The sequence below is a fragment of the Somniosus microcephalus genome, chromosome 8, assembly GCF_052327205.1.
Source record: "Somniosus microcephalus isolate GS21.2 chromosome 8, FLI_Smic_1.0, whole genome shotgun sequence".
Taxonomy (NCBI): domain Eukaryota; kingdom Metazoa; phylum Chordata; class Chondrichthyes; order Squaliformes; family Somniosidae; genus Somniosus; species Somniosus microcephalus.
Genome location: NC_140994.1, coordinates 32,597,715 through 32,624,606, shown reverse-complemented (window position 1 = coordinate 32,624,606; position 26,892 = coordinate 32,597,715). Strand labels below are relative to the sequence as shown.

The following is a 26,892-nucleotide window of genomic DNA, read 5'->3' as shown; positions in this document are numbered from 1 at the left end:
AGCAAAACTGACAGTGATCAGCATGATATTTAACAATTGTGCATGTAATATTCCATTTCTACCGTGTATGTGGTGGTTTGATATATAGTTTATAAAACACATACAAATGATATTTTGATTCAGTAGGCTGATTATTTTTCAGAAAATGCTGGAAATACTTAGCAGGTCAGGCAGCATCTGTGGGTCTCTCTCCACGGACGTTGCCTGGCCTGCGGAGTATTGCCAGCATTTTCAATTTATGTTTCAGATTTCCAGCATCGGTAGAATTTTGCCTTCCAATGATTATTTTTTTGTTGTGCAGGGCATCACTCAACTATTTGAACTAACTTGTTTGGAGAAGAATGGGGGGGGATGGTCAAAAAGAGACGGGAGCTGTGGTGTGGTTTCACGGATTCCAACAGACTACTAGTACAACTCTTGAATGGCCATTCTTCAAGTCTAGTTTTGGAAGGCTTATTTCACGATCGAGGGCGTCAGAACCAGGCCTGGCATTTTTTTTTTCTATTTTCACTTGACATCCGCCTTCCAGCCGGATTATTGGATAACACTCCTGACTGCAAGTTTCCCTTGATAATTAAAAAATATTCATTGGTGATCACGCATTCGAATTGTGGTTTGCAATTATGATTGAAAGATAAATCTGGCACATTTCGTGACGGCAGTTGCAGGCGAAGGGGGAGAGCTGGGGAATCCCCGAGCTGGAATGCCCTGTTCAGCACTGCCCCTTTAAATAGTCGTGAGGACTAACAAGGGTTCAGCTGCTTCCTGGGGGTGTGTTCAGTGCAGGTAGGAGAGGGCTCAATAAGTAAAGCTGCTCGACGAGATCGACTGTGCTGGTAAGTGCTTCGTTGAAATACACGTTGTATTATCAAAAGAAAAAAAAGGTGAATGGTAAGATATTATTGTGCATATTGAATGTGGCGGTTAGTGTAGTGCACACCGACTCCAATGAACGATTCACAGTACAATAAATCTCAGTAAAATGATTGCTTTCACTTATAATCATATTCACCAGATGTGCTTGAAGGGCTATAACGCGCTATTGGAATCTCTTTTTAAAAAAACACAGAAGGACATGTGGCTGTGGACAGAAACGGGGAGCAGCTATGTTTTAATTGTATGTTAAATGGGTTCAATAATGGGGTAAAGTAAAATCAGGAAATGTCATTTGCATCTGATGGTGCTTCAAGTTCAGGCCAGTTATAGTGGAGCTTCTCCATTACTCTGATTGGTTCGATCCATGTGTACAGTTCAGTAGAAGTGTGGCTTGAAGCCCCCAATCTGAGATCCATTTGAATGTTGGTAAGCAGAGTGAAGTTGCCTTTTGTATTTACACCTGTCGAAGTGGTGTCAATCCAGAGTCGGGGTCCAATCCTGATTCTCCAGCAAAGTGGAGTGGAAACTCTCCAGGAAATCTCATTCCGCTTGGCTTCTGAGTTAAATTGGATCCTGACTCCGGCAGAGTGAAACCGTTGCAGCTGTAGTGTCAATGGAGCGAGAGACTGAAGTGGCTGGCAGTCTTCCTGCACACTCTGTCTGAGGCTCCTAACTCTGCAGTGTCAGGTACGGCTGGAAAGATCTTCTGGGCAATCCGGGAGGGTGGCGACCCTACTTGGGCAACATATGGGTTGTAGTATATCTGTAACTGGTATTTTTAAGCTTAACCTTTTTAAAGTTTTTAAATATCCAATGTTATTAAAGAGTCAACCGGAGCGTCTGTTCTTTAGTAACATGCTGCCGTTCACTGGCAGTCTAGCACTAGTAAGTGGAGTATTTAGATAGAATTGGTATTTTTAGTACTGTATTATACTGTATTATATTTCTGTTTCATATCACTGACATTTCTGATCCAGTTTACCTGATTTTTTTTTCATCTCCAGGTTGCTGTAATTCTTGTGAAGACATTTTTTTAATGAAAAAAGGTGGCAACATTTTTAAAATGAAGAAAGGTAAATGTTTTATATTTTTAAATGATACATTGTTAAATGTTACCCATGCTCAGCACCCATGGATAATCAGGTTATTTAACTTAAATTGTGATTGAAGACTGAAGTTCCAAATTGCCCAACTTCAATGGAGATGAGAGTATTGGTGAAATGAGGGGAAACTTTGCTCTGTGTGCTGTTTGTAGCAAAACTGTAATTGCACACAGAGGCAATTTGCACCCATCCAAAGTGATTAATGTTTTGTCAATTCCCAAATCCTTTTTTTTTTTAAAAAGGAACTGGATGATATCCCATTATGAAAAGCATTGAAGATTATGTGCATGGATAAAGACCTAGGTGATAAAGCTCTTTGTAATCCGTATTAGTAATTCCAGGCTGTTAAAATCATGGGGATGTTATCTGTGGAATGCAACTGGTCTTTAACATTGTAAATTACAAAATGAAATTGATATGTTAAGAGCTTTTGCTTGATTACCTTCAGGAATTTAAAGTGTTTGGTGTTTTTCTCCTGCTTTTGGCTGCCGAACAGCAGAAGAGTGATATCTAGAATTGATACAAAACTTGCTGAGAATATTTTGTTAGTGGTTTTAAAGTTGCCATTTGTCACGCTGTTAACATTCAGTATAAGATGCATCATTTTTGGTTATCTGATGAAACGGAGTTAATTTGATGCTATCATTATTTATATTGTGTCTATGTATATTTTTTAAATAGGTGGCCGCCCTCCTTCAGTATTTTACGTCGAAGTGCCTGGCACCACAGAGAATGACATCAGAGAGAATGACATTTGTTACGAAGGATATTTTATAAAATCACCACCGTTCAGTCAGATTGCAAAACAGGTATGTTCAGAACAGTCACTGAAATGTTACTTCTGGCAGCAAAAGAAGCACTTGGTGCACTTGTGAAAATATTGCTGCCGCTGCAGGTACAGCCTTCTCCAAAAACAACAATCAAAGCAGGTATAATTGCGCAATATGGGGAGAAACCTGTACCAATTCTTATACATTTAACAATAGTTTTGGATAATTTCTTATGCATAAGCATTTCCAAAAATGCAACAAAAAAAATTAGCAGCAATTTTTATTAACATTCCTTTTTCGTATTCACATTAATGAACAACTAGAAATTTAGGAAGTAGCTCTTTAAAAGCTGGAAGGGAATGTCTATTATGACAAGGGACAGATTGTACTGCCAAATATTTATTGGACTGAATTAATGTACTTTCCTTTAACTTGAAAATATTGATGTGTTACACAGACAAATTACCACAAGTATTTATGTCGCACAGAAATCAGGAACAGTACTCTACTTAGAATGATATTGAAGTTAATTTTGCTTTACTACAAGTAGCCAAATTCTAGTGTCACTGTCATTTCAGAGCTGCTTTCTTAAATTATCTTTGATTATAGAAGGACAATGAACTGGATCTGAATTAGCAAAATAATTTTTAAAACTTAATTTCAAAAATAGAGTGTAGTTTCAGATGACAGAGGACCTTAATATTCTTCGACACTACAACTTCACTGCAATTTTCATATTCAGCCAAAAAAATGTGATTTCAACTCGTGAAAGTATAAAATCACTAGACAAAATTATGAATTCATGTGTTCTACTTACTACAGTAAGATTAATTTTAATGTCATTTAAAATTTGTACAATTGCCAAGATTTCAGTGAGTATTAAACATTCTACATATGCTTATGAGCATAGACTTCTAGTGCCACTAACAACATATGTTTAAAGTGTATATATTTTTGTAGATGGTTTGACATTATTAAGAATAACTTTATTCTGTTCTTTAGTCATCATGGAAAAATCGATATTTTGTGTTGGCAAAAAGGAAAGATGAGCACATCTTAAATTACTTCAAAACCAAAGAAGAGAGTAGAAGATCATCTCCACAGGGGTACATAGCTATAAAAAAGTAATAATTTTATATATTAAATTTAATTTTTTGTTTTTCATGCACTGAAACTTTCCAATTGTGTTGTATAATGTTCACAGAGGATTTTTTTTATATGCCAAGATCTTCTGGAACAATTTATCTCATTTTTGACAATTTAATCTCCCAACTGACAGTTTAAACTATTATTGCTAAAAGAGGTCAACTCTTCAAAGAGACATCTGTTTGATTTTAGGCAGGAATTGTTCCTCTAACAGACTTCAACATAGCTGGCTTAATCCAATCTACATGAAATTCACACTGCAAGTGAAGTTATATATCTGATCCTTCCCTCATTTCTAGCATCCACCCTCTCTTTCTGCCCACTCTTTCACATCATGCAATGTCCATGATTCTTTCCCTTTCCTATCAGATTTGTCTAGTGATTTTCTAAATATTATACTGAAAGCAGGTACAGTACATATTGGAGATGTCTAGATGCAGTAAGAGTTTCCTTCAACTTTATTCCCATCACTTTTTAACCGAATGTCTTTCTCTCTTTTGCCAATAACGCAATGATTACTGCTCTTAAGTGTCCTATCTTTTTTCTAAGCTTTAAGTAGGCCATTCTCTCCCTCTCCCACTTCCTAGCATCCTTGCTGTATTGAAATAGGTATCCAGCTCCAGACGTTATCGCAGCCTTGATCTAGATATGGACATAAGAACTGAATGCCAGAAGAAAGGTGAGAGTAGTTGCCCTTAACATCAAGGCAGCAATTGACTGAGTATGATACCGAGGAGCCCTAATAAAACTGAAGTAAATGGAGAAGGCCAAAGGGAAAAGACTCTAATGGTTGGGACACACTTAACACAAAGGAAGATGGTTGTAGTTGTTAAAGACCAAACATTACAGCCCCAGGACCTCAATGCAGGAATTCCTCGGGGAAGTGACCTCACCTCAACCATCTTCAGCTGCTTCATTAATGACCATTCATTTGTCATAAGGTCAAGAATGGGGCTGTTTACTGGCAATTTCACAATGTTGTGCTCCATTCACAACTCCTGTGATAATGAAGCCGCCTATACCAGCCTACAACAGGATGTAGATAACATACAAGCTTGGGCTGACAAGTGACGGGTAACATTCATGCCACATAAGTGCCAGGTAATGACCATCTGAAACAAGAGAAGGCCCAGTCACCCATTCTTGGCCTTCAATGGCACCATTACCATCAACATCCTGGGGGGGTAACCATTGACCAGAAGCTGAACTGGACCAGCCATATCAACACTGGTTACAAGAACAGAACAGAGCAGAGACTGGGTACTCTACAAGGTGTGGCTCACCTCCTGCCCTCTCAAATTCTCTCCACCATCTTACAAGGCTTAAGTCAGGAGGGTGATTGAATGCTCACTGTTCATCTGGATGGGTGCAGCTCCAACCGTACTCCAGATGTGTATTGATATTTCAATTTGTTGCCCTATTGCTATTTTTATTCCTTAAAAAGTTACTGATCACATACCATATGAAACTATATTATTTGAAGTGTATTTGGGGTTCCAACTAGCCTAATATTTGTTTCTCTTTGTTTAAACAGAGTTACAGAGTTATGCATTAGACCAGAGTACCATCCCAAATGGAATACACTTCAAAGGATGTTTAAATGCATCTCAGAGTCTGTTATTCTTCTGAAAACAGAAAAAAGGGATTACTTTCTTATTGGAGATAAGTAAGTATAAAGAGCTAAATTGTTTACAGTAAGAGTTTTAAGTATCAACACATGCCGAATGTATTTAGAATTTTGACTGAGAATTCACAGTACACCTAAGACTACCTAAATACAGTACAACAGAACACCCATAAGATTAATATCCTGGAGGAAAAAAATCTCACCTGAGATTTGATCTTAACAAATATATTAATAAATCATATTGTGCAATGTCTCTGATCCTTTCCCTCTCCTATTGGATTTGTCTAGTGACTTTCTAAATATGATAATGAAAGCAAGTACATGTTGGAGGTATCTAGACACAGTAAGAGGTTCCTTCAACTTCATTCCCATCACTTGTTAATAGAGTTTGTGTCAAAGATTTAATGCTTTACTTTCACAAACTAGTGTGGAGTCAGAATGAAGCCAAATAATTGATCTAAGATCACCATGGTATAAAAATAAAATAGAAAAATGTCAAATCCTAAATAGTAGAAATTATCTACAATGATATTGTAGTAAATGGGAATAATTTTGTACTGAAACAAACTGATCTTAAGCAGGAATTGATTTTTAAACAGTTTATTATATTCGAGAATAACTTTTAGAACAACTGCACAATCCTTGTTCAAAAACACAAATATTTTGGAAGGCAAATAATGTTTTTTTAAATGCTTTACAGAGATCATTTTGGCTGTGTTCCTCTCTTTTTAATTTCCTTGTCATTTTCTACTTTTGTCTGCCTGGCCTGACACTTCTACAACCAAGAATACATGTGAATGACTTCATTATATGCCACAATCCGTACTGGATGGCAAAAAGTGCCAGGGACTGCTCGGACAGGATGCTACCCTCCAATGTTTCCTTTTTCCATAGAGACACCTTAGCCTCCATGGTGTAGTTCCCATTTCAATTCAGCTCTACAGCTCAGGGTGGGAACTGAGAAGAACCTGCATCTGTTTTTCCAACCTTCTGCCACCCCCCATACACCCATTCACAAGTGATATGACACTGGCAAGTTTAACTCCTGGTAACCCCAGTGGCTTAGTTGGTTAAGATAGTGGATAGCTGAGCCAGGAGGATCCCAAATTTAAGCCTTGATCTGTGCTGAGTTAGATTTTCTCAACTGCAGCAGTGATGAGGTGTCCCAACTGGCTCTGCCCCCCAGATTTATGGACAGCAAAACCATCCATGGTTCCTATTCCCAATGACTATACCGTGACTCCTGCTAAAAGGGTGTGTAATGGACTTTAGGAAAAACAGGATCTGGCTAGGGCTATGTTTGCTTCCCAAAATCAAATGCCAAAACTCAATCTAGGCTCACGCAAGAAGAATTCATGGTACACGAGAGTGAATTCTGCCCATGCAACTAGCCTTAGCAGAGAGTCAGTGCCTTCAGGAAGAGATGAAAGAGGAGAAAATTTATTTGGCGGGGGTGGGAAGCAGAAAAAAAGTTTCGGTCCAAGATGATGTCGAATTTCTCAGTGAAACTGTTTTACAGTCTAATGTGCTAAAATGAGTGGCTTTTTGCAACAACAATTACTAGAACTAATTCTATTATAAAATGATTTTGTAGAAATGGCTTCTGCAGGGGAACTGCAAACACTTCCATCTCGCCCACCTGACAATTGTACATGTGAAAAACGTGACTGTAGCTAGAAGTTCACAAATATTGCTGTCAGTTAACCTTTATAAGCATCTAATGAATAAATTATGAGGTCAAGGAAAAATTGACACTAACCGGACATTGACTAGATAATAATGTATGTAGAATCCACTGCACGTGTAAATATGCAAACTTTCTCTAGGTTTTATTGGCTCTTTTAATCATGCTGTTCCTTCCACAGAGAGTCTATAGAATTATTTCAAGCAGTAATTGCAAGTTTGCTTCGCATGAAGGCAATTCCTCAGTCTGAAAAACAAACCCAGGTAATAAAACATATTGTCATCGTCAAAAGTTCACAATTATCTTGGAATGTGTGCAAAAATTGCAGCTAGACATTTTTATATACGCCATCACATTTTAGGAAAAGGGACAAAAGTGCAGTGAATGTTTCAGTTTGGTCCACCTGTTCAGTTAGTTTGTCCACTTCCACCTAAAAAAATGGGTATTTGAAATGCTTTTGTATGGACACATTTCACCAGAAAGGTATAAAATGGGTTTAACCAGTAAATTTTTAGGCTGGTCTATCCTTGCTTATCATATACTTCTTGTCCGCAGGATAGTTCTGGTCCGCAGGATAGTTCTGGAGAACTTACAAAAGCTGAGCTGCACCTACAACTAGAAACTTCTTCACCGACCGAATCCAATGAAATTTATGCTACAATCCCAGAAATATTAGCGCTGGAGGTAACACAATCAGTTTTATGTGCAACATTTGAAGTGCATTATACAGTGATGACACCTTTTACCTATTGGTGGAGGGGAGGGAAATGCGCACAGGGTAAAGGGCAACAGCTATCTCGGTGTGTATACAGATATTGCCCTGTAACATTAAGACCATTCAGTTGAACACATATCCCAATTAATTGACAATTGGAATATTAAATTTGATAATTGTCTCTATATGCTTAAAGGCTTGTTGGCAGAATGTATGAAATTGAAAAGAGAAGGCTGAGGGGTGACCTAATAGAGGCCTTTAAAATTATGAAAGGTTTTGATAGAGTAGACAGAGAGTGTTTCCACTTGTGGGGAAGAGCAGACAGAGCGAGAGTGTTTCCACTTGTGGGGAAGAGCCAAACTAGAGGCCATCAATATAAGATAGTCACCAAAAAATCAAATGGAGAATTCAGAAGAAACTTCTTTACCCAGAGAGTGGTGAGAATGTGCAACTTGCTACCACAGGGAGTGGTTGAGGTGAATAGTATAGATGCATTTAAGGGGAAACTAGATAAGCATATGAGGGAGAAGGGAATAGAGGGTTATGCTGATAGCTTTAGATGAGGAAGGATTTGAGGAGGCTCGAGTGGCGCATAAATGCTGGCATGGACTGGTTGGACCGAATGGCCTGTTTTTGTGCCATTAATCCTATGTAATGGAGGGGTGGGTAGGTAAATACTTCTAGAATGCCCACATGTACAGCAGTTATCAACCCGTATTACTTTGAAAGCTCGGAGGGTTTTTTCAGGATATCAGCCTATTAGTGTATTTCCTGTAGCCTTGTTCGTGGTTAGTTAGAAAAAATTGTTTCTTGTATAGTCCCTTTCTAGTCTCTGCAAAGTGGAAAAAGTGGAAAAAGTCTAACAGATTGTTGGTTATGACAACTTTTAGACCGCTGTAATCAAAATGATGCAAATGACCAAGATGTTACTTTATCCAATAGACCAAAAGTCTCTCAACAGTGGATGTCCTCAAGATGATCCTTTCTAAAAGAAATTCCATGCACATAAACTATGGACAGATTCTGCAATATCTCCATGTACATAAACTATTGTAATCTGTAGCACTTTGAACATGAAAATGCAGAAATGTGGTGGAAGTGTGTTACACCCACTGAGCTGTACATCCTACAGTAAAACCATTTTGTATTGACATGGTGCTGAAAGCACAGTAGATAGTTCAGATTTGAGCGATACATTAAATGGACTGAACTGGCCTCATTAACAGATCACTCTATTTTTGTTTGCAGAACATCAAAGGAAAAAGTGAAGAGATTAATCCAGAGCCACATGTTGAGCCTGCTTTACCAGAAACGACCAAGAACATTTATGATGTTCCCAGAAAGTTGGTCAAGAGGAGGTCAGAGGTAAAACAAATGCCTATTTGTAATAGTCAATTCCACTTCTATGTAACAAAAAAAACTCCAGATTATTTGGTCATTATCACATTGCTGTTTGTGGGCGCTTGCTGTGTGCAAATTGGCTGCCGTGTTTCCTACATTACAACAGTGACTACACTTCAAAAAGTACTTCATTGGCTGTAAAGTGCTTTGGGATGTCCAATGGTCGTGAATGGCTTGCCGACTCCGGAGCAAAAAAAAAATACTTGTTAACTTTAGTTTGCTTGAGCAGCATTCTATCTTCATCTCCTACTTTGTGGATCACTTATGAGGAAAGTGATAGCTGCTGAAGAGATAGAAGACTACATAGAATGATATACGTTCTCACATACTCACCTGAAGAACAGAAACTTTCACATTTGTATCCCCAACTGCCAGGCCAGAGTAGAATGCAATTGCAGCCATTGCTTCCTCTTCATGTGATATCAAATGCCGGATGTTGGAGCATCATCCTTCCCTGGTTGTTCCCTGGTATTGTGTGCTGTCTTCTCCTGCAGGAGAAATGCATAGTGGGAATAGGCTGCTGGAGTCTCTAGATCCTGCAGTCACAATCAGTCAGGATTTGGGGTATGGCTGGTAGTAATGGTAGCTGTAATGGAGTAATGATCTAGGTTGTTTGACTTCAGTGTGCTAGCATGCACTACAGGATGTCAGAAAATTAACATGAGTTAACTTAGTGACCTAACATAACCAACATGTAGGAATTCTTTTAGAAATTAGTTTTTTTTTAAAAGCCATTTACATCATATCACTTACTGCAAGGTTCTGACTATAAGCGACTCCCTTATTTTACAGTAACTATTCTGGTATAAATCCTATAACCCTATTATTATAGGTTATTCCTTTTAGATAAAGCTCATTTAAAATTGGTGCCTGATAACACATCAGCTTTTTAAATGACATTGCAGAGTATTATCATTTTTGTTTAAGTTTACATGATTATTTGAATTGGACTTTGATCAGCATCATTGTATGAAAAGCAGAGGAAATTGAAAATATCTATGTAATATTGATACGGGTGCAATTAAATTCAAACATGGAAACAATTGTTCTGGAAAATTATTTGTTGCTTCACTCCGTTTTTATTATTTGCAGCCCAGCCATTGTCCAATGAATACAGAAAAGTCACGTACTTATTCACTGCCTACTGCACAATTAGAAGATGATTCAGCTACTTCTGATGCACCAAGAAATGTTTCAAGTGCTGTAAGTGTCATGGAGATTTAAAATAATTTGTACTTCACACATACGAATATGTACCTTTTCCATCAGTGTGCATTAATTACATATTATTATTGTACACTGTATGATAAAACCTTTCGACAAAGATAAATATTGAGTGCTAAAACTACCAGGCTGTCCCATCTAGGAACTCTAACTAGCATGGCTGAAGTTCAAAAGGGGTTAATTTATTTATAAACATACAATATTTAAGACAGATTATTGTATTAGATGCAAGGTAGGCTAACACATTGGAAATGCTCAATGCTACAAAGTAAAATCACAGTTATCATCCCACTCTCCAACTTTCCGTCTCTACTTTATTGCTGTGGGTAAAGGCCAGACACTTTGAATAGCGACAGAGAGTTATCACGACACTGTCCTTGCACATCTCCTAGCAACTGGTGGCGGAGTTGCACTAGGAGAATTCACCCACCTTTTCTGTCCGTCACTGGAGTCAGCAAGTCCAGAAAGAAGGAGGGAGAATATCCTTGCTTTACTCCGGTTGGGGCTGAAGCAGAGTAGAGGGAACGTTACTCTGCATTTAACCATGCATCGAATTTGGAAGTGCTTGACACTGACACTGGGTGCACAAAATGGAGAGTGTTCCATTCTCCAGCATTGACATCACTCACCTGATGGAGGATCCAGCGCAAGGAGCGCACGTCAACCCAAGCACCCTACCCACCCGCCCCTTCAACCACCGTCCGCCCCACCTGTGACAGAGACTGTAGGTCCCGCATTGAACTCATCGGTCACCTGAGAACTCATTTTTAATGTGGAAGCAAGTCATCCTCGGTTCCAAGGGACTGCCTAAGAGAAGAGAGATGAACACAAAATAAAATATATATATATAGATAATTTAGAGGGTAAATATGCTAAAATTCTTTAGACAAGATATAAACGGACTATGAAATGTGAGGATTGAAGATATATGTGAAGAAATTGATATATTAAAAAGGCAGATAACAATACTTGCAGGGGAGTATTGTTAAATTGTATTCAGAAAACATTGGTTAGGCAAAAGTTTGCCACTAACCAGAAATGGTGCTACACAATACTCGCTGTTAACTGACAAAAGGCACCCAGAAAGAGCAGGCGATTTTTGAATATCAGTCAAAGCAGTTTTGAATTTGTCACCTTACTCTAATTACTCTAATACTCCATTACTCTAATACTAGCAGGATTTGTAAATTAACAAGTGTGTTTAACTATCCAATGTGTCTCATATTTTCATTAACATTTGAAAACTGATTTTTTTTTAAAACAGTGCAGAGTTGAAAAAACAGCATCTGTTGACTCTGGGATCTACATGTCCATGGCTTCAATGTAAGTATTTAAAAAAATCATACAAATGAGTTTGAATGGCAACTCAATAATGAAAAATAAAATGTTATAGTATATTTATTGGAAAGTTTTTTTAAAATTACATTCCCCTTATCTCATACATTGCACACCTCTCCCTATGCAAGGTTTTCCAATTCGAGTGAAATAGTCTGAAGTGTAGATACAGTTGATGTCAGTGTTGTTGTTTAACAGTCAAATAAGGATCCTGTTTAACATGGGCTGATGGACAATGGCCTAGAAATTTGGTCACACAACACCCATTTTTTGTGCACTAAACAACCTCTAAAATGGTGGGCAAGGAAGCACAAGTTCATTATGATCTGGAAGTGCACCGCCTGCAATATTGGTAAAGACCAAAAAATCATTGTGCAGTGCCCACACCTGAAACAGGCATTGGGCCCTTTCCATATGAAAATAAGGGGCCCAATATCTATTTGAGGCCCCCGCTGCATGATTGGTTTGCTCTAGTCTGAGCAGGAAGCAGCAGTGAATTGCCCACTTTTACTCTCCTTGTGGGGCCAGGAGAAGCTGGAGTGCTTAGGCCTCCCATGCCGTGACCTCCTCCAACCAACTCAAAGTTGGGCAACAAAAGGGAAATTATTATACAAATTGCTATCCACCAACACCTGGTTTTTATTTTTAAAAGCAAAAAATTACTTGTTACCAGAAGAGAGACATCTAGGCCAAAATATATCTTGTCTGCTACATCTGGTCTTTATTTACGAACAATGTACAAAATGTAGGATCTATAACCTATATTCTTTAAACCTGTTTTTCATTAGCAATTTTGATTTCAAAATGAAAATAAATCTCCTATTCCAAGATCTTTCTTAAACAGCTGGATTAAGACAGGTGATTTTTCATATGGCTCTGTGGCTTTTCTTACACATCAATAAACACCGTTGACTTTATGACTGAGTGGAATTATATTAGAAAATAAGCGATCACATCTTGAAGGGGATATTGTTTTTATTTCAATCCTCTTCGATCATAGACACCGGAATGTACAGCATATTTTTAAGGAAATTGAACATGATAAATTAAGTGGTTGTGTAGCCTGTTATAAAATAAAACCAGTTGCATTTCAATGTTCTATTTTCTTTGCAGTAGAGACAGTACCAGCACAACCTCCTCTACTGACTGGTTCACATCTTCCAAGCAGATAGAAGAAGAAGAAGAAGAAGAAGAGAATTATTGCAATGTAAAAAAGTATGTACATCTGGCATAATTATATTAAGATTTGTATGATAGAGTAGAAATGATCAATTCAACTTAAAATCAATTTCAAATGGTATTACACGTAATTTACATGTGAATAGAAATGTAAAAATACAAAAGCTAATGTGTAGAATGAAAAATGAGAAGACTTTTACCCAGTGAAAACTACCGATATGGATGTTTAAAAGAATCATGCGCTAGCTTATATATCAGTGTAGTTGTACATTTTGATTAATTTACAAAGAGACTTGCATTTATATAATGGCAAAAACCAAGCTCTTGGCAGTGCTGTTGGGATCACGTCAGCCAATACCTTCCATTGCTGGCCCCGCCAGAGTATGCCTTGTCCGTGGGAGGGCATTTCATTTTCATGATGTTGGCAGACACCCATACCGCACATGCCAGCGCACACTGCCGGAAACTCCAGCACCTGGCTGTCGAAACAAATTTCTTCCTCTAAAATTTCTCCCTCTAAAATTTCTCCTCTTCTCTGTGGGTCGCTTCCTGGCGGGGCCCACTCGCGCCCTGCTGGAGGCTGACTTGCTTGATCTCACTGGGCGTAGCAGCCTGAAGGTGTATGCCGGGTCCCATTTGGGCCAGGAAAGTGGAAATTCAAATGTAGGGAGTCCGCAGCCCTGCCCCAACCATGCCAGCACCCTTATAAGGGGCAGGCAGAAGCTCCGAGTGGGAAATCTCGGGCTAGGTTGGAACCCGCCATATCCGAATCCTGGACTATTTCTGAATCATTCCGCTGAAATGCAGTTGTTATTGTTATGCACTGTCCATAATGCACACAGAAAGATCCTACAAACAGCAATGAGATGAATGTTTATTGTGATGATGGTTAAGGGTGTAATGTTGGCAAGGGTACTGGGAAAACTCCCTCCTTCAAATTATGCCATAGATCGTTAATGCCCATCTGAACCAACAGACGGGGATTCAATTTAACATCTCATCCAAGGGACAGTGCCACAAACAATACAGCACTCCCTCAGTACTGCACTGGAATATCGGGCTAGATTATATGCTCAGGTCCTGGACTGGCGCTTGAGTCCACACCCTATGGAATCAGAGGGGAGAATCCTACCAACTAGCTGACAGAACTACACATAGAAGATTTAGGGGTAGATTTTCCTGGAGCCGTCAGGCGGGGTTTCAGGCGCGTGGGGGGGGGGGGGAATCCCGAATTCGGGAGTCCCGCCCAAAACCCGCCTCCACGTAAGTTTCAGAGGAGGCGGGTACCCGCCCCACACTGGGACCCGCCGACCCGAGGCGGGAAGGGATTAGTGCCAATTAACAGGCAGTTTTTAGCCTAATCCCTATTTTGAGGGGTGTCGTGTGGGATTGCCGACAGCTCCAAACCACGCCAGGTTAGAGCAGTCGGGCCGTCGGGTTGAAGGACTTGGAGGGGTCCCGATGTCGGTGTTCAGGTGAGTGATGGGTGCATGAGTGCAAAGGTAAGTGTTTGGTGTGTCTAAAGTGTGTAAAGAAGTTTAAATGACCTGTACTTACCTTAACAGCCTTTCTTCCTCTAGGTTTCGGGAGTCCATCACTGAAAGCAAAATGGCTGCGAGCTGTCAAAAGTGACAGCCTTCAGCTTTCATTGCCGGTGACAGTTCTAACTGAGTCTGTGTAGAAGGATTCAGGTTAGAAGTCAGACTTAGTGTTTGACAGCTTCAAACAGCTGTGAAATGCTGATATTTCATCTGTCAAGTGTGTGACGTCATCTGTTGCTGGGTGGCCCTTAATTGGCCTGCTGAGCCCGCTGGGCAGGCTTAACAAGGTCAATCAAGGGAAAATCGCGCGGATTGACCGGACGTCGATGTAGGCGGGACTAAAACCCGAAAGTTGAAGTCCCGCCTCCTTCCCGACAGCTTTATGAAAATCTACCCCTTAGCATCAGATTTCTGAAAATGAATGGAGACAATGTTTATTTCTTCCAAGAACTCTGATGAATAAGCTCATGATAACAAAATTTAAAGAGAACTTTGATTAGTGGTATAAAGTTTATTGTTGGCTGAATATATTACGGATGGGATTAACATGGAAAAGATTAGCTTATGCCAATGATCTCCTCAAGTCACCATACCAAGTCCAATTTATTTAAGAGACCATCCATAAACTTAACACTTCTTGACAACTCACCTCTCCAAATAGATACTGCAACAAAATATCGCCTGCCCACCACCCAAGTTCTTTTATTCTTCTTCTAGAAACGATGGATAGCTCCTAATTCAGCTTAATATTTAACCATTATTAAAGGTGCCAGCTAGCTCCTTTTTCCGTATGCACTGCCTGCAGTACTGAGCATTAGAGTTTAGTAGATCATTGTGCAGAATAACTCCGCCATCTCACATCAGTTTGGATTTGATCCTTGGGTGTGAGACCTTCTGAAGGACTGAGTTGTGTGAGCAGTAACTCCTTTTATTATCATGTCCTATCTTGAGAATGACTCCGACACTTTGGGGGATAAAAATTCTGCTGTGCTAGAAAATCACAAGCTGAGAGTGTGCAATTTTGTGATGAGCCGACAGGGAGTGGCATAGTGGAATTTGTACCCCTTTATCTGTAGTGATGCCTTTTCATAAACATTACAAATTTCAGCATCAGTTGGACACTGCTTATAGAGCACTTAAATAAAATGAGCAGAACTCTGTTTTCTTCTTTTGTGCAGCTAGTGTTGAGGTGACAATGAAATTAAGTGTCACTAGTGAGGCAGAAAATCTGTTATGAACAGCAAGTTTCTACAAGCCTCGACAATTTACCAATTGTATGTATTTCCAATCACAGTAACTCACACCAATCTAAATGTATAATGTTATCTGAACCTTGAGAGTCAATTACAGTCTCCCACCCAACCACTGCAGAATTATAAATACTGAACAAGTAATCCACAGTTAATTTTAGAGAGAATTTTCTAGTAAATGTGCCGCAATTGGGATCCAAATTATTAGTACCCTTGTGTAACCATCAGTCTTTTGTTGCTCTCTAGTTTGCAGTCTGCGTGTTGTCTACTAATTTTAAAGTGTTTACAAAAAAGTATGTAATGTTTCTACATGATGCATATGGGGCTGACAGGCTTTTCTCTTTGTGCAGGAATGGCATGTTAGTTGCAGCTGATGTTTTCCTCACTAAAAATCAGTATCGCCCGCTGCAATCACCACATGAACATCCTCCGAGTGAAAAATCCACTCTGTTATTTGAGAAGAGAAAACCATTAACCTGTGAGCACTTGAAAACATTGCTCAGGTGAGAAAGCATTTTATTTTTCTTCAATACCCTAACTTTTTCAGTAAGTGTGTTGTCATAATGTCATTGCCTGTGCTTGAAGATTTTAAGGATGTCTTCTTTCTCTCTAAGACTTGTGCCCTGATTTTAAGTCCCCCTGCCTGGGGGCCACTGGGGGCATGTGGGGGCAGTTAAAATGAGGTCAGTCACTTAACCCCTCTGATCCTGATGCTTTCCCGCCATGTCGCAATATTAACCTGCTCTTTTAAGCGGGTGAGGAGGACACTTGCAGGAAGGAAGCAGGTTCCTATTTTAAATATAGATTGGGTGATGATGTCATTGGGACCCAAGTGCAATATTAGTCGGAGGCGTGAGCGGCGATTGCATTGGGTCTCCCTTGCCATGGGCTCCCCTTACCCTGATTGCGGTTAGACCCACCCCCTGTTCGCTTCCAGAGTGCCCCCTCAACTGAACCATTCTCATGGGTCCCTGGCTGCAATCTCCTGTTGCCAATTTCCCATTCCCCTGCTAGCCTTGTAGTGAATCTGGCTGGGTTCGGGCGGGACTCTGGGAGAATTCATGCAAATGTGGCACGACCGTTAAGATTAGCCCCAGATTCCCCGCGCTCACTGCCTGCTTTGGGGTTCATGAGCACCGTGTCCGCGCCCCCCCCCCCCCTTTAAAATCAGGGCCTTGGATTCAAATCCACTCATCTAAATGAAATGAAAGTTTTCTCACTAGCGGCTTCAGATACCGAATGAAATAAGTTTCTGTCGACTCAACCCATTTACAGTGGACACATGTCTGCAACACATCTGTCTATATTTTGGCAGTCTCTATGCAAAGAAATTTAGGGTTCTCTTGAGTATTGAGTTATTTTGTAACCGTATACACAAAGCTGGAATTTCTTCTGTAATTATTTCTCAAGATCTCATTCTGCTGACATTCGGTACAAAACCTAAGAAGAATGTTTCATTCACCAGAATATTCAGACTCTCACGCAAGCAAAAGTCTGAAGGTGTCCTTGACTGCTCACTTTGGCATTGTGATGACTGTTAACTTTGTTCCCTTGCAATGACTGGTTTTCATAAACCTTTGAGAACAAAGTACAATCAAAGGATTCAGATCAAATATATTATTAACTAAATAATGTAAATTTATTTTGCACTAATCCACAATAACATTTCTCTCAAAATACCAAGAGATAGAAAAGTTTAAGAGGGCATTCGGTCCATCTAGCTCAGCCTATCATTCAGGTCCGTGCACAGGATTAGCTCCAATCACTGGCCTCCCTGGTATTCTCTCTTTCTGCAGTGTACAGACTATAGCCTGCAGGTTATATGTAGGCCACAAGCCCAGGATATGGAGTCCACAAAGCCCCAGCAATTTCATTTCTGTTTGTGTTTTTATTTATTGCTCCGTTGGTTTCTCCTGTTTGAATTTCGTGGGCCTCAAGGTTTCAAAAAAGTTCATTTCCAGCCTTCCTTCCTAAGTTTGAACATCAGGGTCTGTTGATATTGGCAGCTTAGGAAATATGCATTTAAACTTTATATATAAATGGCCCAGGGGCTCAATGGTATGCAGCTATGTAGCCCATGTAAACACAAATTTTGGACACTGCTGAATCTGCCCATCTATTTAATAAATATGACAAATTTACTGTGATAGCAGCCAGTCTATTTAAATCAGTTAATATCCAGGAGTATGGCAAGTAAAATTGTTTGTTAATTTTTTTTAGGCTTATGACTTGTTTCCTAGTTCGTCTTTTCCTGGTCTGGCCTAAAAATGCTCCCTACATCCATTACATTAGTTCCAGCGACAAATAAAAGAAAACTTGGATTCTGTTTTTCTCTTTCCTTCCCCATTTTGTTGTTTTATTTTCCCAAAGAGAATAGTTCCCTTTCCTGTGCCCTCTTATACATATTTCACCTTGCGTATCATATATTTTTACACAAATTATTGTTTTTCAGCTTGAAATAACACCGGTCCCCTTTGCGGAGAATGTTTCCCACCCTGCTATTGCATGGTCCAAAAATCTGTATATGTTGCTCTGAGCCACTTGATGTATTCTATGCAGAAATTTCTATTCATCCAGAAATGTAACAGTTAAACATTTTTCTATTTTAAAATGTTCCCTCCAGCACAAATTTCATTGGCAGAGCATGTTATTTTCGAATTTGTGCTAAAGTCAAATTTCTATCTCGGCAAGTGTAGTAAAAATCTATTCAAAGCATAATGTTTACTCTATTAGTCAGGCTTAAATAGATGAAAACTATTGTGATCCATGTAATGCTCTTGACGCTTCAATAGGATTCTGTCATTTGGACCGAACACCTTCTCATTATAAGCCTATCAATTTTATGTCTTATGCAGACCACTGCTTCATGCATCCAAAAGAATACTCACAATAGCCCAGTTATAGAATACCGTCCGCATTGATGTGCAGTTGGTGCAAAGCGAAGTTTAAGATGTCCCCAGTGGTCTGTTGGCCTGTCCACTTCATTGTTAATCTTTCTGGTGGAACTATCCGCTGCCAGATAACAATGGAATTTGACAAGCATTAAGATGGGGTGAGCAGAGCTCCACTTTCCCTGGGTCGCGAACAACCCTGAAACCAGCAGTGCAACGCAGATCTACTGGTGCTGCACTGCTGTGAGCCAGTAGCCGTGCCAACAGTATCTGTTGTATCACGACGACACCTTTACATCCACTCGTGGATGTGTTTTCTGTATAGTTGCGGTATATAAAGCTTGCCACCCTCCCATTCTCAGGCAGAGCATGTTGGGACACCAAGCATCTGCTTTCAATGGCTATGGGAGTATCTTTTAAGACCTTTTTAACAGATTTGTAGCCTTGTGGTAGGGAGCGTTGGGTCAATGTGAATCTCAAATTTTGACGATGCTTTCACTAAGTATCAACATTTACAAATCTCTTTTTTATTCAGCAATGTTACAGAAGAAACAAAGCTGGAAAAATTGGATGTTACAGTTTGCCGAGATGATCTCAAAAACAATCTATCGCTTCGGCAAATAAATGACAAAGTCTGGTAAGTAACTGTCAGTGTTTAATCCCAACTTTTTATTATGTAATATTAAATTAAATCATGCACTTTCAAAAAATTGTTTCTCGTTAATTGTTGCAAACCACTGAATATGAAGTTGCTGATCTCTGTACCTAATTTCAGAATAAACACATTTTCATTGCATTTGCTCAGAGTTAAAAGGAAGTTTGCACAAGCAGTGTTGCTCAGGCAACAGAACATTCCCTGACATGGGGAGAGAGGGTGGAGGGGGAAAAAGGTCGATAGAAACCTGGCCTGGACTGAACAGGGCTGATAAAATGGCAACCAGTGGCATCCAGCATTATTGGCAGTGGGTGGTGGCATGGGGAGATAGAAACAGTCCCTGGGATGGGTCTCCATGCTGCTTTGTGTATACCCTGTATTACGAAAAGTGCCACCAGGGTTGTATCAAATATAAATGCAGAATTAATGACTAGAAAATTCTTGAGGTTTCTTATTAAAGCAATTCACACATGTGCTTTGCTGACATACGTCTTTACTGAGCTGAAGGGACAGATTTTCCTCTTATGCACATGGTTGTAAATAATTGCCTGGGTGGAGTGCAGTGAGGAAAATCAAGAAGGGAGGATCATAGACCTGTGATAAAGCCTGCATGATTTTCCATCCATTTAAATGGAATGGACAGAAACTCAGGCTGGGTCCTTTTACAGAGGTGTGATTCTCCCCACCTAGTTTTCCTCTATGCATTCTACCCAGGCAAACATTTTTATCAAGGTGCAAAAGAGAAAAATATGCCCTGAAATGTTTTCCGCCCCCTCGGGTAATCAGGAGAGGAGTAATTTAATTTTTCATAAACTACTCACTCCTGATGCCATCAAAACAAAACCAGTTTGTATCATGGCTCTGGTAGCTCACACCTGGCGCACTCGTGAGTAGTGAGGCTGGTGCCACCTTGTGGCTTATTTCACCCGAGTCACCAGTTCCCAATATGTATATTCTAATCCTTCAATTCTGCTTGTGCTTTTCCTTCAGATAAGTCATTTTGTCAGGACTGTGATCAGTGCTTATTAACAAAATTCTTCTTCTTGGTGATAGTGTCGCATATTCTGAGAAGTGTGTATTTAATCATGGAGATCAAATCGTGGCAATCAACAAACTTCAGATCAATGACATAAAGGAATTAAGCATGTTGATCAATAAATCGATGGAAGAGGAGGTACGTCACGTTCTAGCTGTACTTAATGATATCTGCTGTTAACTCAGTTTGTGTTGAAAAGTGCCTTGGTAAAAATAGAGTAAGATTTGATGGCCTATAAAATCCTCGAATGTGATCCCAGCAAATCCCAGAATCACCCCCACCAGGGATCTCTGCTCTGATGCTGCTAGAGTATGTGGGCCCTTTTCTCCATACAGGTGGTGGGTTTTCATGCTACAAAGGGCGCATCTCAAGCACTTCTCTGTCCTGGGGTGCTGCAAATTGCACTATTAGGCACCAGTTTGGTGGGGGTAGGGGGAGAATTGTGCTCCCCCACCACTCCCCGAGAAAGCAGTAAACAGTGCCCCCCCCCCCCCCCCCCGGCCCCTTTTGTAAGGGAGCCACATGCAAAAACTGTTCTCCAATTTGTTTTAATCTTCAGGGGCCTAGGGAGCTTCCCTGGGCTAGCTTGCTAAGGTGGTCCAGCCACACACCAGGGAGGAGGCCAGTATGCCTCCTCGGTACCAACCACTGAAGACACTCCGACCTTATGCAAGGCTGAGGACACAGGACCGCCCAATGCAGGGACTCCCTGCACCAATCCTGCCCCCCTCTATGCCACTGGCCTCATTAATGGCAGGTGGCGGCTCCGCCTCATAAGGCTGAGTGGGAACTCCGCTGTTCGGCTGGAGCCTGGGGTATCCAGGTCTCAGCATATTTTACAGAGCTTCTGCTGCACACCTGCCAGAGATACAGCAGGAGAGTACTAAAAGGCCCAAAGATTGTTGGCCCCCATATCTTTGTGTTGTGCTGCTGCAGTTAACATAGTAAATGACATCACATTTTAAAAAGGCTCTAGGAGGGAGCAGCACAGTATGCATCTTTGATTCCTCATGTGGTAAGTTACTAATCTCAACCACACTGTTGTTGAGAGGCAGCCAAGTGGATTTACACAGGAAGGGAGGGACCACTGAGAAACCAGTCACTACATGCCCCTTCTCGCTCAAATTCTTGTGGTTGATTATAGGTTCTATGCCCCATGGAGTATGGGTGAACTTTAGAAAGAGCAGAAAATAGCTCTAAATTTAAATTCTTAAGTAGCACCTGGGGAATAAATTGAAAGCATAAGTACACTGCAGCCCTTCAACTGCACTACTTAATGTAAAACCAAGATAAGCTGACGGGCCTCTGCAGGGTCTCAAAGAACACGAACACAGGTGAGAAAGGTCAATTGGCTCGTCCAACCTCCTCCCTTCTGGAAGAGCCTACCACCTCCTTTTCCTCCGTCGCAGCATCCAATTTTCTCTGCAAATGACTCCAAGGGTTTTGCCTCTGTCACCCGGCCTGGAACTCTTATCAAGTGTTAATTGCATACCGGTTATTGAGTTACAGAATTCAATCTTTTATACAATTAATTTCCCAAAGAAATCTTCATTTTGGCAATATCCCTAGGTTACAAAGAGGTTTATTCATTAATATTTGTGTGGCTAAGTTTGTCAGTAGCTTTGGAATGTGTTATTTCACGCCAGTTTATATTGTTGGGTTTTTAAAATACTGTATTCAGACTATCCACCCAGACTCAATGAGTACAGCTAGCTTTGCAGAGCTCAATGGAACGTAAGCATGCCACGATTCATGTGCATTAGGATGTTTGAGCTGTAGATTTCCATCCGGGCACACAGTGTAAACAGGGTACTATTCAACAATTTAAAGCATTTGAACCAAAACTGGTGCTATTTACGGCAGTCTCAACATGACTGGATACTTTTAAGACCCAGTCAGCTTTGTGTGTCAACTTTGGCTCATTGATTCTGGGAAAGTGAAAGTGCTACCAAAGTTGTGGGTTCAAGTCCCACTTCAGGAGACTTGAGCACATAATCTAGGCTGACACTTCAGCGCAGTACTGAGGGAGTTAAACCAAGATCCCGTCTGTCCTCTCAGGTGGACATAAATATCCCATGGCACTATTTGAAGAAGAGCAGGGGAGTTCTCCTGGTGTCCTGGCCAATATTAATCACTCAACCAACATCACTAATAAGATTATCTGGTTATTATCTCATATCTGTCTGTGGGGCCTTGCTGTGTGCAAATTATCTGCCATGTTTCCCTACATTACTATAGTGACTACACTTCAAAAGTACTTAATTGGCTGTAAAGTGATTAGGGATGTCCTGAGGTAGTGAAAGACTACCTCAGTTCTTCCTTTGCTCTTTAGACTGAATGTAGGACAAGATTTTATTCAATGGCTTGTTTGAAATATTTCAGCTGATTTTCCTCTGCTTTGTGCTTGGAGAAGGCATATTTCTTGGGTGGAAAGCAGAGGGAAAAGGGGCCTACTTCCTGGAGTTCTTCCAAGCAGCGCACTTGCTAAAATAGATGCAGATGCGATAATTATATGGAACTAAGGCAAGAGTAACATCACCACACCTCCCACCTCATTTCCTGGGCTCCATTGGCAATTGCCCAAAAGAAAGAAAGACTTACATTTATATAGTGCCTTTCATGGCCACCGGATGTCCCAAAGCGCTTTACAGCCAATTAAGTACTTTTGAAGTATTGTCACTATTATAATGTAGGAAACGCGGCAGCCAATTTGCACACAGCAAGCTCCCACAAACAGCAATGTGTTAATGACCAGCTAATCTGTTATAGTGATGTTGATTGAGGGATAAATATTGGCCAGGACACCAGGGATAACTCCCGTGCTCCTCTATGAAATAGTGCCACGGGATCTTTTACGTCTACCCGAGAGCAAACAGGGGCCTTGGTTTAACGGCTCATCTGAAAGACTGCACCTCCGACAGTGCAGCACTCCCTCAGCACATCCGCCTAGATTTTTGTGCTCGGGTCTTAAGAGTGGGACTTGAACTCTCAACCCTCTAACTCCGAGGAGAGTGTGCTACCCACTGAGCCACAGCTGACGCCTGCTTCTGGGTGCTGGCCCCTGGCAAAGGATGGGCTTGTGCCAGAGCAATGTGGGGCCTTTTTAGAGCTAATCTGAACCCAGAAATACAGGTGGGTTCAGGTCAGGTGGAGTGGAAGCAAACCCCAGGCAACAACTTGCACTTTTCCAGCACCTTTTTTAAGATAAAGAAATTCCAAAGAACTTCACAGATAGGCGTATAGAAAAGATGTGCAGAGCCAGGGAAGGAGAGATGAGCGGGGTAACCAAAAGCTTGCCTCAAGAGATGAGAGTTAAGGAGATTTTTTTTTAAAGGAGGAGAGGTAGAGATTTAAGGATTAGGCTGTAGTTTATCAATTCGAATTGTTTCAATGCATGTAAAATCTTTAAATCATTCCGTTGCCAATGAGTGATTTAAAGATGAAAAGGATTTTACATGAATTGAACCAATTCGAATTGATAAACACTAAAACGGCCAGGTTCAAATATCTTGCTTGGTACCTATTAACATGAGAGCAAGTACATTGGGTGTATTTCTGGAACTGTAGTTTAAAGAAAATGATTCTTGCCCCAGGTGACAGCCACCATATTGCGATTACCCGAAGCACCAAAATTCCACAGTGAAGAGTGTAATTGTGATATGGAAAAATGAAGAAAAGAACTAACAAAATGTAAGTAGCATCTACCTATTCATTAGGCAATGGAAATTTTCAAGCTATATGTAATTGACCTTTTTAATATTCAGAAGACCATTGTAGTGCTTATGGGTTACTTTATTTCTTTATCTGCAATTCCTAATGTCTCACAGCTGCTGATTTCTGCTCATCAGGAAGTATAGTACCACATCGCGCTAAAAAAATTCTACCTACAGCAGTAGTGTTGATATACACTTTTTTAAGACATCAGTACATTTTGGCAGCATAGCTGCATCTATCATCGAATGATTACTGCACAGGAGGCCGCCATTTGGCCCGTTGAGCCCGTGCCGGCTCTCTGCAAGAGCACTTCAGCTAGTCCCACTCCCCCGCCTTTTCCCCGTAGCCCTGCAAATTTTCTTCCTTCAGGCACATATCCAATTCCCTTTTGAAAGCCATGATTGAATCAGCCTCCATCACCCTTTCCAGGCAGTGCATTCCAGATCCTAACCACTCACTGCCTAAAAAAGTTTTCCCTCATGTTGCCTTTGGTTCTACACTATACTATGCAGAACATTTTTCTTTCATAGTGTGGAGATGCCGGTGTTGGACTGGGGTGGACAAATGTAAGAAATCACACAACACCAGGTTATAGTCCAACAGCTTTATTTGAAATCACAAGCTTTCGGAGCGCTGCTCCTTCGTCAGGTGAAGTGGAGAAATGCATAAAAACACAGCTTATATAGTCCGAGAATAATGTCAGATGTTTACAGGTAATCTTTCTAACTGCCATTTATCACACCTCGGCAGAGAGATAATCACAGCAATCAAAGGTGTGAATGGTGTCCAAACAGAAAGATTACCTGTAAACATCTGACATTATTCTCTGACTATATAAGCTGTGTTTTTATGCATCTCTCCACTTCACCTGACGAAGGAGCAGCGCTCCGAAAGCTTGTGAATACAAATAAAGCTATTGGACTATAACCTGGTGTTGTGTGATTTCTTACATTTTTCTTTCAGTTTGCTTTGCTTTTTTTTTAGGGTACCTTCCAATGAAAGACATGCACTTTATTCTTTCAATGTGAGTAAATGATGCATTTGGGTTAAAATAATTCCAGGCATGTATATACCATGCAGGTTTATGTGCATAAGGCTGGTGCTTGTGCAGGAGAGTGATTTAGGAGTCATAGTTCATAAAGCATTGAAGGTCCATGACCAATGTTGCAAGGCTGTAGAGAAAGCAAATAGGGTGTTGTGATGAATAGCTAGGTAGTTAAATACAAATATTTGCAAGCTGGAGAGATGGAAATTGTCAAATACAAATTCTCTGATAGCTTAACATTTTATATGTAAATTGTTGAACCCATGTAAAGTATGTTTAAGTAAAGCTATGCAAGTTAATAATATTTTCTTTCTTTGTTGCACCAGGTTGTACTTTGCAATCAATGAGCTAATTGTCATGGAATGATCACCGAAGTCGGCATTGATCCAAGTTGAGTCGTCCAGCAACAATTCATCAGTATTTGTTTTTAGAATGTGGTTTTTCTCAACCTTAATACTGTAGATCATTACCAATTGGTGTTGTAGAGCTTTCCAATGCTTAGACCTGGGAACCTTAATGGTCCTTCCACTCGTGTGGTCTAAGGCATGCAAACCTAACACAGGTTCACCGTCTGAACTATTTTAAGCATTCTGGCATTTCCCTTTTTCACTGAGACAAATGCCAAGATCAAATATAAAACCGTCTTCATTAACATTGAATGAACTTCAGTGATTTATGGGCAGTTACTGTAAAGTGTGCTATTTAGGCAGCTTTTTTTTAAATCCAGTATATCATGTGATTTACTAAAAGGCAATTTAAGTATTGAAGAGCAAATCGGGGAGCTTTTGGTGACCATTGTAAAGTTTTTGGAGTGGTACGGTGTATTTTTTGCTGTTTATGCTATTTTAATAGAACAAAATAGAAAGATGTATTAACATTATTGCTGCTACTAAAATGTGTCCATCATTTGTAAGACACTTGACATGCACTTGATACTTATCCTCCTCGACCTACTGTTGTAAAATAATATTATTCATTGTGGCAAGTTTAGGTACAAATAATAGTCACTATCCTACCATTGATACAGTTATCAACTAATCTTAATGGAAATGCATCACTCAGTTTGTATTTATATTCAAATTTAGTGCAGAATTGAATCAGTACTTGAATTGATGTAGCTGAACTGAAGTTAGATTTTGCTGCTTTATACTTTTCATACCACATTTACACTGCTGCAGCTTAAAATAGTTACAAAATTCACAGTATAATGTATGCACTAGTCTGTCCCTTTGCTTGCTCAATAACTGCCCTGAGATTCTTTGATACCGACACTGGGCTGGATTTTGTCAATGGGGAGCTTTTGGAGGCGGGACTCCCACTTGTTCGGTTGTAGTCCCGCCTCCATCGACTTGTGGCCAACCCATGCTATTTTCCATTGTTATTTGCAAGTAGCATTAGAGTGGCTCAGTTGGACTGAGATGTAATTATTGTCATGTATTATATGTGCAAGTATTGTAAATCGAAGTATTGATTCTGTGGAATTTGAAAGGATGGGTTTAATGTAAATATTTTGAGGAAATGCAACTATTGTATTATTTAATAATGTTGATAAAATCGATTATTGTTTCCATGAAGGACATTCTTTTTGAAAATAAACAAAATCTGACAACCGTCTGCAAAATAGTATTTTTTTATATTCATTCATGGGATGTGGGCATAGCTCGTGAAGAACTGTAAAATCTGAGAATAGTGTGGTCAGA

The 26,892-nt window shown here is 40.1% G+C and overlaps 1 protein-coding gene across 5 annotated transcripts; it reads left to right on the top strand.

Annotated features, from left to right (window-relative positions):
* The first annotated feature begins 734 nt into the window (after positions 1-734).
* Positions 735-26,601, top strand: LOC147113422 (pleckstrin homology domain-containing family S member 1-like). 5 transcript variants are annotated; one of them, XM_085994458.1, is made up of 16 exons: positions 735-836; positions 1,881-1,949; positions 2,661-2,788; positions 3,752-3,855; positions 5,430-5,561; positions 7,388-7,469; positions 7,762-7,890; positions 9,170-9,286; positions 10,415-10,525; positions 11,811-11,869; positions 12,995-13,096; positions 16,202-16,354; positions 19,278-19,379; positions 20,451-20,571; positions 24,027-24,123; positions 25,519-26,601. In XM_085994458.1, the coding sequence occupies exons 2-15, from the start codon at positions 1,913-1,915 to the stop codon at positions 24,102-24,104; spliced, it is 1,455 nt and encodes a 484-aa protein (XP_085850584.1). In that variant the 5' UTR covers positions 735-836; positions 1,881-1,912; the 3' UTR covers positions 24,105-24,123; positions 25,519-26,601. The 5 variants fall into 5 exon arrangements, with proteins under 5 accessions (XP_085850584.1, XP_085850580.1, XP_085850581.1 ...); XM_085994454.1 differs by having other exon boundaries at positions 3,752-3,873; XM_085994455.1 differs by having other exon boundaries at positions 797-891; positions 3,752-3,873.
* The last annotated feature ends 291 nt before the right edge of the window (positions 26,602-26,892 follow it).

Coding starts and splice junctions, on each gene's coding strand:
- LOC147113422 (XM_085994454.1), top strand. CDS start 1,913: ATGAAAAAAGGTGGCAACATTTTTAAAATGAAGAAAG. Junction 7,470..7,761: donor AGTCTGAAAAACAAACCCAG/GTAATAAAACAT, acceptor TCTTGTCCGCAG/GATAGTTCTGGTCCGCAGGA. Junction 19,380..20,450: donor CAAATAAATGACAAAGTCTG/GTAAGTAACTGT, acceptor TCTTGGTGATAG/TGTCGCATATTCTGAGAAGT.